Source organism: Penaeus monodon, chromosome 43 (genome assembly GCF_015228065.2).
Source record: "Penaeus monodon isolate SGIC_2016 chromosome 43, NSTDA_Pmon_1, whole genome shotgun sequence".
Taxonomy (NCBI): domain Eukaryota; kingdom Metazoa; phylum Arthropoda; class Malacostraca; order Decapoda; family Penaeidae; genus Penaeus; species Penaeus monodon.
Window position 1 is genome coordinate 25393811 of NC_051428.1, and position 17500 is coordinate 25411310.

At 43.9% G+C, this 17500-nt stretch overlaps 1 protein-coding gene across 2 annotated transcripts; it reads right to left on the reverse strand.

Annotated features, from left to right (window-relative positions):
- Positions 1-14879: 14879 nt before the first annotated feature.
- On the reverse strand, positions 14880-16674 carry LOC119568064 (G-protein coupled receptor 1-like). Of its 2 annotated transcripts, none has more exons than XM_037916464.1 (2): positions 16556-16674; positions 14880-16295 (listed from the first exon to the last, which is right to left on the reverse strand). In XM_037916464.1, the coding sequence occupies exon 2, from the start codon at positions 16248-16250 to the stop codon at positions 15306-15308; it is 945 nt and encodes a 314-aa protein (XP_037772392.1). In that variant the 5' UTR covers positions 16251-16295; positions 16556-16674; the 3' UTR covers positions 14880-15305. The 2 variants fall into 2 exon arrangements, with proteins under 2 accessions (XP_037772392.1, XP_037772393.1); XM_037916465.1 differs by having other exon boundaries at positions 14880-16382; positions 16556-16604.
- Positions 16675-17500: the final 826 nt, after the last annotated feature.

Genomic DNA, 17500 nt, shown 5'->3' on the forward strand with positions numbered 1-17500 from the left:
TCGATAATAGGTACAGGTTAAACCAAAGTCATTCGTTCGATCGGGAACTTTCGAATCGGTGTGACCCATAATCATGTCCATTAATTAATGTAGGACTAGGGTTTGAGGTAGAATCATTATTCACTTATTAATCACACCCTTCTCACCCTCTTGAAATTGCTTGCATGTTTTAGGTAATTCCCAAGTGATCATGTGATTCGAATATACCCATAGGGAATGTCACAAGTGCCCATCACAGATACGCAGAAAAGAGCAGGTTATTTATAGATTTTTCTGGCTCAGTTCGCTTCATTCTACGGCATTTTGATGAAGTATAACATTTGCCATAAGCTTATTTCTGTGAGCCATTTTCCCAGTAGACCACGTGCCTGTTTATCAAGTCCAATTTGGAACCATTGACTCAGTGAGGGTATAGATGATGAGCATGAAGGCAAGAAGGACCTAGAAGAGATCTGTGAAGACGTGTGGATGAGGCCGCCGAGTTAGGCCTGGACAAGGACTACAAGGAAGTCTAGACGAATCCAAAGTCAAAGAGAACCTGTGCGAGACTTTCAAGGACTTGTGGGCGTTGAGGATGGACAGATTACACTGAGGAAGGAAGAAGAGGACGACAGGGACGAGCAGCCACGAGGATGCACCAGGACAACGCACGCAAGAACAAGATGACCAGCCAAGTTAGGTCACTCTTGAGGCAAATCTAAGACGCCTTGAGGGTGAGACGTGAGTAGGCGGCCGAGCAATATGGTATATACATAAGCCTATTTCTGTAAGCCATTTTCCCAGTAGACCAAATGGCTACTTACAAACGTGGCTCCAAGTCCAATTTGGAACACTGACTCAGTGAAGGCATAGATGATGATTTATCTGACCTCGCCTGACCCGACAGTTCGTGCCTAGCAACCGATGTGGTAAAGTCGGCTTCGCCCTCAGGGCGGGTTGACCCTAAACCGTGATCCCGCGCTCACCACTTTACCCATAGACATTGTCTCGTGTGTTCCCTTACTGTGTTGTACTCTTAGCAATAAAGAGTCAAGCCATATAACAACTATAACTACCCCTGCTAAGCCAGTGTAATAGGGTTCTGAACCAGTTATACTCTCTCTCTCTCTCTCTCTTATGTCTAACCCCCCCTCTTTCTCTATCTTTCTCTCTCTCTTACGTCTCCCCCCCCCTCTCTCTCTTTCACACACACACACAAACACTCTCTCTCTCTCTCTTTCACATACACACACACACTCACACTCTCTCTCTTTCACACACACACACAAACTCACTCTCTCTCTTTCACACACACAAACTCTCTTTCTCTCTTTCACACACACACAAACTCACTCTCTCTCTCTCTCTCTCTCCCCCCCGCCCACTCTCTCTCTCTCTCTCCCCCCACTCTCTCTCTCTCCTTCTCTATCCCTCTCCCTCTCTATCTCTCTTTCACACACAAACTCTCTCTCTCTGTCTTTCTCATTCACACACACACACACTCTCTCTCTCTCTCTCTCTCTCTCTCTCTCTCTCTCTCTCTCTCTCTCTCTCTCTCAGGCGATAACGACCTGGTCACGTCGAGCGCTGCAAACAAACTGAAAGATCAGACGAGGTCAGATAAAATCGTTATCGTTGGTTCTTAACTCAATTTAGAGGCACGTGGCAACCACGTGGTCTATTGTCTAATGGGTTACACAAATTGTGTTTATGTACACGTCATATTGCTCGGTCACCTACTCATGCTTCGCCTGGTCCTGATTTGCTAGCCATCTCGCGTGTGTTTTCCTTGGTGCATCTTCGTGGCTGCTCGTCCTTGTCGTCCTCTTCTTCCTGGTCCTCGACGTCCACATGTCCTCGAAGGTCTCGCATAGGTCTTCCTTGACTTCGGACTCGTCTAGACTTCCTCGTAGTCCTCGTCCAGGCCACGCCTACTCGAAAGCTGCCAATCGAACGACTAACTTCGGTTCTACCTGTATCTACTATGGTAATGTTGGAGCATAGATATATTAGGCGATTTATGCAACTCCGGGTTATATTGGGCATCCCTGTACACTATGATATGGGGAAGATCCTAACGCTATACTCAAAATAATAAGTTTATAAAATATCACGTTACAAGCTCCGCTCTAACGCCAATAGAACGTGTTACCATTGACTAATGTAACAAAGCTACACACATTCCTATGGTGCAAACAATTACAAACAACCAATTAAGGGGAACAGCGAGCTGTCTCTCAAGCTATCTTACATGACGACCGACTGGAAGTGAAAGTGAGACCAGGTCAAGACCGGAAAACACGCTACGAGAAGAGAAATAAATTATATGATTTTCGTGATAAAGATAAGATCATGAACGCCTTAAATTTGTTGCAGTTGAAATAATATAAATCTCTAATCTCTAAGAGAAATTAATCAACTACTTGATTAATGAACAATATTCATGTTTGTTATATACCGTGATCACACAGTAATGCGATGAAAACCAAGAAGAAGGAGAAGAAGGGAAGGAAAAGAAATGAGAAGGCCCAAAGCGTGTATTCACATGGTTTTAAAGACATGGTCATACCATGGAAGCTGGTCGAGCGAATTTCGGAAACTGTGTGTCTGTGTTGCGAGCCATAAGGATGCAACGACCACCCTGCCACCAGTTTGTAAAAGACTATGAGTGCCTCTAAGCAATAGTTATGATTGGTTGGCAGTGATAGTGGTTATAACGGTGACTCTTTATTACGGAAGAGTACAACACAGTAAGGGCACAGGGACGTGTGTCCAGCCAACCAGCCCTGGTGGGACCAGAGGTGATTACGACCTGGTCACGTTGAGCGCTGGGCATGAGCTGAAAGATCATACGAGGTCAGATAAAATCGTCATCTAAGCTCTCACTGAGTCGACTTAGAGCCACGTGGTTTATTGGTTTACTGTCTAATGGGTTACACAAATTGTGCTTATGTACATGTCATACTCTCACACACACACAAACTGTCTCTGTTTTTCTCTCTCTCTGTCTTTCTCTTTCACACACACACACACTCTCTCTCTCTCTCTAAAGGTTGTTGGTGCCTCCTACGTGAGCTAGATGGACTATGACAGTCCAGGCTGGCTACCATCGCCCATCTTGTGGGCTCAGTCGAAATCTTCTATACGGTCTTCATATCTTGGTAGATGATCCTCGACCTGATCCTTCTCTCTGCCTGAGGGGTTTTATATCGATGGCCAGGCTGACAGCAGCCAGACCATCCACACAAGGGCCAGGTTAGCAGGAGAGTAAGATGCGACAGAGAAAGGGGAGGGGGTGTAAACGATTTGTTATGAGCCAATTAATCAGTTTTTTATGTATTTTCTATTTTTTCTGTTGTGCACTAAGGACATTCTGCTGCATGATACGAGGGGAGGCATGAGGCAGCACGTTCGATTGCATTATGCTGATGCATCTTCCATAGGCATCCGATATGGTTTCACATGGCACGCACCAAACACTAATAAAAGGCTGAGCATAAAAGGTGAGATCTGATCTTTCACTGAATCGAACCAGAAGAGATGAAGGTAATTGCGAATAAAGACACACGAATGTGTCCTAAAAGAAGTGATATTGTTCAGTCTGAGAATGAGTGATGCAGGTGACACATGCCTCTGGAGCTAATCAAATGCATTATAATAGCAAAACTAAATTACAGTACTCCAAATTTAACAATGGACAACAAAAATTGTTTGACTAACTTGCTAACTCTCGCACTGTCACGGGACAACCACCCACTCACTGTCCCACCATGGAGGTGGATGAGAACATGATCGGGGCCAAATACCAACCCCTCAACCCTTCACCCTATGGGAGGGATTGATTCCACTGAGCATAGGGATATGAATAGTGTGGATTGGACTGCTGACTCCGGTGCTGATAACGAGGGATTCCAACTCATTCAGACGAGGAGGAAGAAAGTGAAAACCACACTGAATGACACAAAGGAACCGGAGAAGAGACCTAACAGCGTGAACCCATCACCCCCTTCGACAGGCGCATTAGACTGGCCTTATTGGAAGACACTACCATAGCTAAAATCAGGTGGATGAGGGAGGTCAGCCAGCTTGCTACCTCTCCAAGAGGAAGGCCCGCTGGACATGGTGCAGGGGAAATGGACATCCTCTTGTTACGTATACATAAGATGGGAACAATAAAACTACGTGGCCCTGATGGTTAATGGCACTTTCTCAGGGATTTTTCTCCAGAACAAAGACGACTCTCAGCCCAAAAGTTATTGATATGGGGAATACTTGGTTATCAGATTTCTGTAGGAGTCCGCCACAGAGGAAGCACTGCATCTTCCGGGTGTTTTTAAAGCCCAGAGGATTTACAAGGACAGACAGCCCTTAAACAGGATCATCTTGATATGGAGCAGAGAGCAGCTGCCACCTAAAGAGTATCAATTCTTTGGGAGATACACAGAGCCGAGCTCCAATCGACCGTGGTGCTCAGAGGTTGTGGTCTGCTACAAGTGTCAGTGTTATGGCCATATAGCTAAATATTGCAGGAAAGAAACAGCAAGTGATGTCTGTGCAGAAACTCACCAGACAAAGGACTGCCCTACGAGAAACAACAAGAACACTGACAACTAAGACAACTTCACCACCGTAAAGGGGTGAGTTAGGTGCAGGGCGCAAGGTGTGATGGCCTGGCACAGTAACTGCCACCATGAGCACCCCCACTGCCCCAACCGTACCCATCGACTGCGGAGTGGCAATGCCCAACCCAGCCACACCCCACCCACTGCCGTGTGACGTCACCATCCCACAGGAATTCCTGCAACAGTGCCACAGGAGAAACCAATGGTGAAAAAAAACAAGGAAATGGACAAAGAAATTAGAAGCATCAGGCAAGAGCTTGCTGAATTGAAAAAAATGATAATGGAAATAAAAAATTATCGTGTAGACAGGGAAAATGTGTTTTCTAATGATGTTAGTGCTGTTGAAAATACGAATGAGGTCTCTGATATTATTATGCACGACGGATCATCTGAAAACAGTAACGACAGTGACAATGAAAATGACGCCGACGAAGTTGTGCAGGAAACGGACGAACTGTGGGAAATCACTCAGAATTTGATATCAGGTACAGATATAATATCATACAATATCAATATGTGGAAAGCGTGCAGACTCAGTGTAACTCAACAAGATACACCACAGATATGTAATACTGTAAAAAAAATATACTAAAGGGCTTCATCAAACAATTGACCAATCAGCTAATCATAGGGTGTGATGGGGGACAAGAAAATAATTACTTTTCTTTCATGGAATATACGTGGTATCAACCATAGAATTAATGACTTGCTTTACTATATTCATAACAATAATGTTGATGTTATCTGTTTACAAAAGCCCTTCACATCAGCCACTAAAAGTGCTAAAATAAAAACCGCCACTAGAATTAGAGGGTACCACTCCTATACGAACACAGGAATGACAGGCCTATTGACTTATGTCAATGACACCATACCGCATAAGCTGGTGCAGAAGTCTGATGACAATAATGTGCAATATCAGCATTTACATATTCGAACAACCTCTGAGTTTTTCTCTCTGTACAATGTATGCGCAAAGTGTAGAAAGTTTCCGACTGATTCACTGCTTAACTTTCAGAATCACGGCACAATATGTATGGCATAAGGATAAGTCCGATATGCGAAGCTTAGCCTCGCCCGGGCTATGCCATGAGGGGAGCCCGGCCTGTGTCGACTAATGCCGACTCGCTCACGTGTGTCAGCTGGTGCTGACTTGGCTGAACCTAGTCCTTACCCGCCGTGGTACCCAGCCACAGCAGTAACCTTCAGGCGACAGTTGCAACTTCTCGTGCCTGGGCGGGGCGCGAACCGCCGATTACTTGGATGAGAAGCCGACACGTTACCACTGTACTAGCCTGTGGAGGCTTATGTATGGGAGATTTTAATGCTAGACATTATACATTTGGAGATAGTTAATGCAATGAAAATGGCGAAAGTTCTGACATTTTGTGAACAATAGATCTATGACAGTATATGATACAGACAGGCAAATTCAAGTGGCGGGGTCAGGCTAGATTATGTAACAGGAAGGGATCTTGTCCATGGAAACATCAGAAGCATGCTTGCAACAGAGCTAATCAGTGACCACTATGCAATAGTAATGAGATACAATGTTGATAATACTGTTTGCAAAAGCAAATAGGCTTAAAATTTTTATTCCTCCTTAACTTGAGCACCACTTTAAATTGCGTATTTATGACTGGCATAATGATTACACAGTAACGAGTGTTGATAAATTTTCCATGGACATGACGAAAGTGGTCACTGATTATTACAACACCTGGGTCTGTCCAAAGAAAACCGTCAAGAACAACTCACAATGCTCCAAACATCTTAAGTGGGTCGATGACCCAACACTATTAAGGGAACAAAAGGGAGTTCAGGAGCTTTTCGATGTCTACAAGCAGGACAATACCCGTGACAACCTTATTCAGGTTCTTAAGGCTAACAACAACCTATGGGAATTAAAAACTCATTTCTGAAATGAACACTTTGAATAGTTCCTACAAAGCATTAATAACAATAATACAATAACACTTCAATGTCGGAGGTCTGGGAAAAAAATGATCGACTTTCAGGCAAACCAACTAACTAGCAGTTCCAGAGTCGTCTTGTAGATATGCTCCTTAGTCAGTAGGCTGGAGTGTCCAAACTGAGCTCACATTCCACAAATATTCAGGATCACCTTAGTCAATCTAAAATTCCACGTAAATTTGCCATTACCGACCCCTCAGACTTTGCTGAGTTCACTGAGTGGGAACTGAGCAATGCACTGATCAAAGGAAAAGCGTCCACCCCAGGTGAGGATGGAATTACCTATAGTGTTCTCCGCCTTATAGCTCAGGTACCTGGTAATCCTTTTATACCTATACAGGTTAAGTTTGTCACTAGATATTCTGCCTGGCCCCTGGACGCGCAGTCTAATCATCTCTATAACGAAATCAAACGCTAATAAATACCAACCAATTTCATTAAGCTCTTGTGTATGCAAAGTTCTAGAAAGGATAATTCTGAACAGACTCAGGTACAGGTTACAAGGTATTATTTCACAGACTGTACGGATTTCTGTCAGGATGTAGCACATAACATTGCTTTGCAGAGTACTTTCCAAGCTATAATCCAGGGAAGCACACTGTTTTTCTTGACCTTAAGTCAGCTTTTGACATTGCAAACAGAGAAATTATCCTAAAACAATAAGTAAGCTTTGACATTCGGGCTAGGATATTGAGCTGAATTAGAATGTATCTTTCGAATAGATCTGCAAGTGTCTGTTCAGAGGAGTGAGAAGTTCCACTTCACAATCTTTTGAACTTGGGATGCCACAGGGAGGAGTTCTCAGCCCTATGCTGTCCAATGTCCTCATGCACAAGTTGGTGGCAGATATCCGACTTGGAGATGGTTAATCCATCATATGCTATGCTGCTGACATATGTGTCAGAGCATCATAACAAGAGAGGATGCAAATAATTCTCGACAAACTCACAACAAAGGCTCATGAGTGTGGATTAGTCATCTCCGCTGAGAAAACAATGGCTCTCCCATATATCATACCCCCACCCACTTTTTGCATAGGTGACCAGGAGCTTGACATATGCCATAGGTATAAATATCTTGGGGTGAACGTAAATAATGCAGACCTGGTCCTTTGTCTAAAAAAGAGACTGGGAGAGATTGAAACCATTGAAAGTTCTTGTCGGAAGAGAATGTGGCATCAGTGTTAAGGTTGCTAGACTGTTTTACCTGGCTTTTATAAGGTCAGTTGTAGACTACCATGCACTGCACTTGTTGCAGTGTAAGGAATCAGAAATAAATAACTTGGAGGTAGTGCAAAATGAAGCTATGAGGATTATTCTTGGCACCCCGAGAAAATCAAGGATAGTAAACATGAGATCAGAATTAAAGTTACCATCCATTTCTGGTAGAATATTTATTTCCACCATATTTGTCGTGGAGGAGGCCTGTGGGACGACCCAGGAGGTCATGGATTAGGCAGCTTGACGAGACCTGTCGCAAGGAATTAGAAATGGGTCGAGGGCCTGCCTGGAGACTTTGCCACGAGGGACCCTTGTGGCTGGAAGCGAAGGGTGGATGCGGCCATGCGCCACTGTCGACATTAGCCCCTTGATGATGATGATGATATTTGGGGTCAAAACTCTGAGGGGACCCTCGTATTTCTCAGATTTCCAAAAACAACTGCAACATAAAATCACGCAAGTAGATGTGACCAATCACACACACGTGTTTCATTTGATACACAAAATCTCCATGGAGATTACAAAACTCAATGTTCCAATAAGTAAAATACCTATAGGTCGATCCATTCCACCATGGAAGAATTCAACATTGATCGTGCACCTTACATGTCTACCACAAAAAAAAAAAAAAAAAAAAACAGTGTACATAACTGCATTAAAACAAGTTGTGTTAGCAACGGTAAAGGACCACACAGAATCCATGGGCAATGATGATATATGAGTATTACGATGACCGATCCATACAGTCTGGATACAAAGCTGGTTGTGCTTGGACTGTATACAGAAATGGCTTACTACAACATCAAGTAATATGAGAGCACAAAATTGGGCCAGTACTACACTCACCGAGCTGGAAGGTATACTCCTCGCAACGGAATTCTTAATGTCTCAGGGCTCTGAACTAGTTTTCTGTGACTCTCAAAGTGCTCTTTAAACACTAAATTCTTTTAAAGCTGGTGGCGATGAGGAAATTGTGAGTTGCATTTAGCGTAATGTAACTTATGCAACAGAGAGCAATTTCAACATTCAATTTGTATGGATACCATCTAATGTTGGCATACACAAGCACGACCTCGTAGGCAAATTGGCTAAAGCCTACAGCAAAGATAATGTGAACATAGTTCTTGTTTGGGATGCTTCTTGCTAGGTTTGCATATATATAGAAAAGGAAGGAAGAACTAGTAGATCTGATTAACACTCATAGGCCATAAGGCACTATGATCAGTATAGAGATAGCAAGCCTTCCTATGCGTGGCACCGAAGTCAAACCAGACAATGTGACGTGGTTATTGCCAGAATACATTTAGGTTGCAAGAAGTGCAGATGAATCTAGATGTTGACAGTGTAACGAAGAAAACAAGCGAATGCTACAGCCTTTCAGACTACTTAACATGAGGTATTAAGAACTATGTGAATAATTCATGTCATTTGATACATTGGAAGGTATACTCAAACTATATCCTAAATTTACTATGTAATAACTACCAAAAAACAGTGCTATGTAAACATATTGGCAAAAGCATATGAAAGTAATATTTTTTGTATGATGTATTTTACCATGTACAATTACAGTAGTCACAGACTACTGTACTTTGTCAGATATATGTAAAACTGTAATCATGAGTGCCCACGCCTGAGCAGATAGCCAGGGTGGTAAATGAACCTACTTAATTGAACTTCATGTCTTGGGGCTCTGGAATAGTTTTCTGTGACTCTCAAAGTGCTCTTCAGACACTAAATTCTTTCAAAGCAGGTGGCGACGAAGAAATTGTGAGTTGTATTAACTGTAACGTAACTTATGTAACAAGGTGCAATTTCAACATTCAATTTGTATAGATACCATATTTGGTTGGTATACGCAAGCACAACCACGGAAGACTGCACAAAAGATACTGTGAACATAGATCTTGGGATGCCTCTTGCTAGGGTTGCACATACATTGAAAAGTTCTCATAAGAAATAACTAGTAGATCTGACGAATGCTCAAATGCCTGAAAACTGTACCATAAGGCTCTACGATCAATATAGAGATAGCAAGTCTTCCTATGGGTGGCACCAAAGTCAAGCCAGACAATGCTTAGGTTACAGAATTTACTGGCAACTGCATGGTACAAGAAGTGTAACGAAGAGAACAAGTGAACACTTGAGCACTATATCTTTGAATGTCATGTGATACAGCCTTTCAGACCACCTAACATGAGGTATAAAGAACTATGTGAATATTTCATTTCATCTGATACAATGGAAGATTTACTCGTACTATATCCTAAATTTACTATTTAAAACTGCCATAAACAAATAACAGTGTTATGTAAACAGTGGCAAAAGCATATCAAAGAAATATTTTTTTGTATAATGTATGATTTATATTTTTATTTTACCATGTACAATTACAGTAGTCACAGACTACTGTACTATGTCAGATATATGTAAAATTGTAACCATGATTGCCCACGCCTGAGCAAATAGCCAGGGTGGTAAATAAACTTACTTAACTAGGACTGATGCAAGTAAAATGAATGCAGGATAATATACATGAACAAAGACGACAAGTAAGAGGGGACAACCTATGATTCTTCACATTGAATACTGATCATCCACCTTCAGGACATCAAAGTGCAACCACTGCACAGAACCATCAGCAACAGACTTGCTCTTTGCCGTGTTGTTCTTAAGTGGTATAGTTCTGTAGGGTCCCACAAATAACAGACTAAGCTTAGGCCGAGTAATATTATGCGCACAATTTTTCTTAAATACCAAAGAACCAACTCCAATACTTTTTGCAAAAACGATTTTATGTTGGTACTCAATTATTCTATCACGTGACTAGGTCAGTAGCGCCTTTGCTTACTGAAAGGCTTGCTGCTGTTAAGGAACCAAATAATCAGCATAGTTATACCCTAGTATGATATCTCGGAAGTACTTAAGAGCCCACGCAATCACTAATTTTCGAGTAATTTCTCTACACTAGTGAGAACCCTACCAGCAAACCCAATGGGATACAAATTCCCTTCATGCTGCTGCATTAAAACGGTTCCTAGCCTAACATTCGACTAATCTGTATGGAGAATTAGGGGGACGTCAAACCTTGGAAACGCAAGAATGGGAGCGTGCGATAAACAATACTATAAGTTTGACATTATGTTTACCTGCTCCTTGTCCCAGCACCAGGGGATATCTGTCTTGAGATGTGTCAATAGTGCAGTGATCCTCCCATAATCCTTGGCCATAAAAACCTGCTAACCCCAAGAATGACTTTACCTGTGTTACATCAGTGGGACTGGGGAACAGCCTTTACCTTGGTCTTGTTAGGGGCAATACCTGCAGCATTAAATGAATGACTGAGGAAATCCACATGTGACTGGAAGAACTTACATTTGGCTGGGATAACCATCAAACCTGCTTCCAAAAGTTGCTAAAAGACTACACAAATGCGCTTCACAGCCCCTGATAAACAAACCAAAATGTCATCTAGATGGACTAGCATCATTAACTGAAAACCCTGCAGAATGAGAGCCATAAGACGACTAGACAACAAGGAAAACAAAGTGACCAATGTGCATTGCAAAGATTGCACATGGGAAAGGTGACAGTACGGTCACCTTGATCAGACGCCGAAAAAAGGACGAAATCCTTGCTGATGCATCAGCACCAGCAGCATCGGCGCTGACCACAGGCTTGTCGACAGTTGAATTAGTCTTTGCTGAAGTATCCCATGCACTTCCTCCTATAGAATCTGACGCCTGTTGTACAGGATTTTGGAATATACACAGGCTTTAGCCCTAAGTTATAGAGTGATAGAGTGTTCAACCACATGTGTTCTGCCTATCGGATAGTCCTTGGTCGTCAAATTGTTGGGGAACTGCTGGTCAGCTTTGCTAATGCTGCACTGAATGGATCAGCTGAACAGCACCAGAGAAAGCTGACACAGGTAGCTCAAATTCAGGATATCTGTGACTTTGCAATATATTAACCTAACACTAATCAATAGACAAAGTTGATGTTTGTATTAGGTGCGGAGTCAAGCATGCTAGCGTGAAAATGGTCAAGGTGTTTCCAGATGGAACTCAACTTACTTATAGCTTATAAAACTAACCCTGAATTTCCACCTTCCTCTGCTGCTGTTACAAAACCATACCAGAACGTAATAGAAAAGGAATGAGTGGCCAGGAAAATTATAATAACCCTGCACTACGACGACCTGATGAGGAAAACTTTTATTTACAAACCTGTGTCACATACATAGATCCAACTAAACCTAGTTTAGATCCTGTCACACCTCTAATAAAAACATTTGCCGGCGATACCTCAGATGAAAGCCGAAAATCTTCTAACATGCATTCATTCACAAGACTGACTGTATCAGTAAAAAAGTGTGCAACCTTCCCATTAAGCTTAGCAAGTAAGAGAGGGGACTCTGATCTTGCATTTGGTATACCAGCACAAGAAACACAAGACCGAGAAGACGATGCAACTACACCGGAGGCCAATGCACTTCCTCTCCTGGTTCGAAACTTACACTCTTAGTAACTTACTCCTCCTCTAAAAAAAATTTACCACTCGTTTATTGTAAGCTCCTTCTCTGTTCATTTTCACAATATATTTAAAGGTGATCACCACTTGATCCAGGAACCAGCAACCCTGCCTGTTACAATACCGACAGAGTGGTCTAGCAGAGCACCCAGACAGATGATACATCCTCAAACACCAACACTGCCCACTTAGCCATGGTGCCCACTTAGCCATGCATGGCCACACTTTATTATAAGCACCTAATGGGGTAGAAGGTGCTATAAAGCTCCAGAGGGAGGCTCCAGATAACACTTGCGAGGCTGGGGGAGCCTTGGTTTGTTCCAAGCGACGATCGCGGGGGAGCTACGTCGATATGCTATCTTCGCCCACACCCGCAGTTCACTCCACCTTGCGCTGTTATTTTGTGATTATTTACCTTGTTTTTTCTTGACCAAACAACCTGTACATTTTCCACCTTTATTCGCCATTTCATTCGCGAGGGCTTCAGGAAGCTTATCAAATGAAACACTGTCAGAGAGTTAGATGATATTAACTAAGCTTTCACAAAATATTTCAGTGTAGTAACCAAAGCAATTCCCACCCCCAAACTACTAACATTGGAGTGTCTGCCTCAAGGCCAAAGCCTTCCTACTCAGAGAATAGGGTCGAATTTAGCTTTTGTTATCCAGGTTACAGTAGCAGCAGTCATTCATTAAAATGCAATAAAACATAAAGACCTCGTATTTAACTGATCTCGCCATTTGAGTCCAGACATGGTGTGCTTAACTTGCAACTTCTCCGGCCACCAGAAATCACAGCCGTGGAGGCTGCCGACCCTCCTCCTCAGCCTTCCCTTCTGTTCTGAGGGTCCCATAGAAAACGGCGGGAGCCTCTGAAGGAGTATTCACTTTCGGAAAATATTTACCGAGTATTGAGAATTCAATATTGAGTCTTAATTAACGGCAGACCTTGTTTGAATAATGTATTCATCTTGTATAATCCGTAGTTATCGACATGTTCTTGGGTTACCACTTCGTCGCTAACCCGTCGCCAGGTCGCCTCCCAATGGACCGTCGCTGCACCAGAACGGCCGCGTGCAATTTGCTCTTCGTAATGCATTGCTTCAGACACACCGACTCGTCTGAGCCGGGATGGACTGCGCCCACTGCATTAGCTTCACGTAAAATTTACTTAAGTAGGATGAAAGATCATCCTTTAAAATGAAGTAGGTTTAGTCTTTAATAACTCTACCAATCGCAAATGGTGGTTCTCATTCTGCCTCGAAAATGTTTAAGGGAAAATACTTTTTAACATTACATATGACTTCTTATCTTCCGGCAAATAATTGGAGTTTCATGGTTGAGTCGCATTCTGGCCGCCACGAGGTTGAAATACTCGGACTCCCGCCTAATCCCTGAATGGATTACTATGTCCTCCAGTTCCATAAAGAATTGGTCCACAGAGACGTTAGAGCCTGAGAATTGATGCTACTTTGTACTGTACATCGTGGGACTGATGCAGCCGTAACAAGAGTGAAGGCAGATGAAGGGGATTCAGCTGGAGAAAGAAGATGAGCGAGAAGTAAGAGAAGAGTCATTGTCCTTAGAGGAGAAGCCTATCGAAGTCTGAAGGCTTTACAACAATCGACTTCTTCGCACGAGTATTTTCAGTTGGAGGAGAGCTCACTAGATAATTCAGAAAATAGAAAAGAATCCTAACAACAGCATGCTAAAATTTCTTTGCTCTTTCTTGCTTATGATGATTAATTTTCCCTACTTTAAGTAAGAACAAATACCAATTATCGTGGCTGTGTTATGGAACGAAAAGATGAACTAAATACTCGCAGTAATTCCCCATACACGCGCACCACACGGCCTTCCTGCTTCCCTACGAACCTAAGCACTTGTACATCTAAGAAAATGGTTGGCTCACAGCACACAGATAGTGAACATGGCATAAAAAATCATAAGAGTTCTACACCCTGAAAACCAGTTAAAATGGCCTCTGCTTTAAGTTATGAGGAGAAATACTCAGTATCTGTTTAGCTCCTTTATTGTCAAGAACAGACACGTAGTTTGTGGAGATCTTGGTAAGGTAGCATCTTAGTGTTGAAGAGGTCAGCTGCAACGGGCCGGAGCGAGGAAGGTATGCGCGGGTCGTGGTCAAGATGCAGACTGCTTGTCCCAGGTCATCCTTGCTCACTGTGTGTGTGTGTGTGTGTGTGTGTGTGTGTGTGTGTGTGTGTGTGTGTGTGTGTGTGTGTGTGTGTGTGTGTGTGTGTGTGTGTGTGTGTGTGTGTGTATGTCTATATGTCTATATATATATATATATATATATATATATATATATATATATATACATATATATATATATATGTATGTATGTATGTATATATGTGTGTGTGTTAGAATGTATGCATGTATTCATTTGTTTGTGTAGATTGATAGATAGATAACATGCATATCCAGTATCTTCTACGCTTTCTCTTTCTCCTTATTTCTGTCTATCTACTCATTCATTATATTCTGCTCTGTCTCCTCATAGACTCTCACATATGAAAATGAAAACACACTTTATATAACATCGTTTATTCCATATTTAGTTGTTAATACTTATAAATGTCTGATTTTATGTACATGTACTATATTTCCCCATTCTTGTCCGTCATTAATGTACAACAGTTACCACAATTGTAACTTGCCCAACATTTGTGAAAAGATGAACCACTTGCTGAAAAAAAGTAAAAACAACTTTCAGGATTACTATGAATACTGAATTTTGTTTCCTTGGATATTCGCTTGGACTGGCCTCTCTCTCTTTCTCATTGCCTGCAATCAATTTAGCAGTGCCTTCTCAGGCTGCGCGGTTTGAAAAGGCACAAAATGAACACATCGTCTGTGACACACACGGCTAAATCCCACGCTGGCCCCGAAAACCCTGTTCTTTCCCGGAACCGAATTCCTTCCTCGGCGCGACCAGGCTCCGCCCGCCCGCTTCCTCACGCGTCGGAGGAAATTTCGACGCACGTGATGGCCTCCTGGGACTGCCTCTCCCCCTCGCCCGGCGCCGTCAGTCGCCTTCTCAGGAGCAGGTAGATGACGGGGCTGACGGTGGCGTTGATGTACGTGAGAGGGCTGGTCAGCTGAAGCGCCCTCAGCAGGGTGAGGCTGAAGGAAGAGGCCATTCCGAGCAGCCGCGTCACGCAGAAGGGAGTGAGGATGATCGTGTAGGCCGCGCTCAGTGCCACCAAGAAGCGCCTGTTGGCGAGCGCCTTTTCGCTGAGGCCCATGCGCTTCCACGTCCTCCGTGAGGCGACCATGCGCAGGATGCAGCCCCAGTTGATCAGCATCGGCACCATCACCATCACGATCACCAGGCTGTCGATGAACGTGAGGAACTTGAGGTTGAAGTCGGTGACGGTGCAGAAGAACATGCCGCTGTAGCCCTCCACGACATCGATGTACGAGATGAGCGAGGCGCTGAGGGACACGACGCCGATCCAGATGAGGGTCGTGGCCACGTAGAACCACCTCGTGCGGGTCATGGGCGCGTTGTGGGCGTAGTGCCTGTAGCACTCCACGCTCATGGCCACCAGGAAGGCCGAGCTCGCGAAGATACACATGTGGGCGCTCGACACCGTGAGCTTGCAGATGGCGCTGCCGAACGCCCAGGTCCGCATGAGGATCCGCGCCGCCAGCACCGGCACTGTCAGGAGGTAGATGAGGTCGGACACGGCTCTCTGCATCACGTACAGGTTGATGACGTTGCTCTTTCGCGCCGACGCCGCCACCCAGATGGCGACGAGGTTCGCGCAGACGCCCGCGATGGCCGACAGGATCATGAGGCCCAGCTCGACCTTGAGGGTGACGGCGATCGGTGGCAGCTCCACCTTGTGGGCCAGCTCCAGCTCCTCCTCCGCCAGGCTCTCGTCGAGGTCGGCCATGTCCGTCTGTGCGTGGGGGAGGCTCTCGGGGTGTCACGCGGCAGTCTGGCGAGGGGATCGAAAGGCTGATACATTCACCTGCTTAACTGCTTGTGCTTTCGTGCAAGGGCGGCCTAAGAGAACTCAACCGCTCTTGGAGAAAGAACATATCCCAATAAGTGCTTTTTACAACATGAGGCATTTAGTTGCTTTAATACTACACTGCTAAGTGCAGCTCAACATTACTCTCGACCCTGCTCTTTGTCACAACTAACATCACATGCTGATCCACGTTCCAGAAGCGAAACCAGTTGGGAAACACTGACCTACGGGGCGCGAGTGGGCGGCGATGCTCCCCCTCTAGCGGCCGGTGACTGAGTGAGACCTTCCCTGCGCAGCGCCTGCCCTGCGACCCGCCTGCCGCCACGACCTCCACGGTTCGGCGGGCGGCGGGGGCAGGGCAGCCTATTTCCCTTTCTTTGTTATTTTCTTTGCGTTCCGTGTTTCCTCTTTCCTTTTCTTTTCCTTCTTTGTCCTTGCTGCTCGCTCGCTCTCTCGCTCTCTCTCTCTCTCTCTCTCTCTCTCTCTCTCTCTCTCTCTCTCTCTCTCTCTCTCTCTCTCTCTCTCTCTCTCTCTCTCTCTCTCTTTCTTATCTTTTCTTTTCTTTTCTTTTCTTTTCTTTTCTTTTCTTCTCTTCTCTTCTCTGCTCTCTTGAAATAGAAATGTATAATAATGGCGAAGGCAGATTGTTGTGTTGCCTCTGAAATTCTACACAACAGCAAAAGCAGCAACAACAACAATAACAGCAGCCACCGCCGCAGCAACAATAACAATAACAACAACAGCAACAACAACAACAAAGCAACAATAACAATAACAACAACAACAATAACAACAACAGCAGCAGCAACAACAATAACAACAGCAGAAACAACAACAGCAACAATAACAACAGCAACAACAACAGCAACAATAACAACAATAACAATAACAACAACAACAACAATAACAATAACAACAACAATAACAATAACAACAACAATAACAAGAATAACAGCAACAGCTAAAACATCAAGAACAACAACAACAACAACAATAGCACGACCAACAGTAACAGCAACTAACTAGAATTGACATGGAGGAGATTGGTAAACAAATATGGTCACATCGTTGTATAAGAGATAAGGCAACATTAGTTGACGGTCCGTACTCTGAACTGTCCAACCACTCCCTCCCTTGTACAATGCTACCCCGTCCACGCTGACACCACA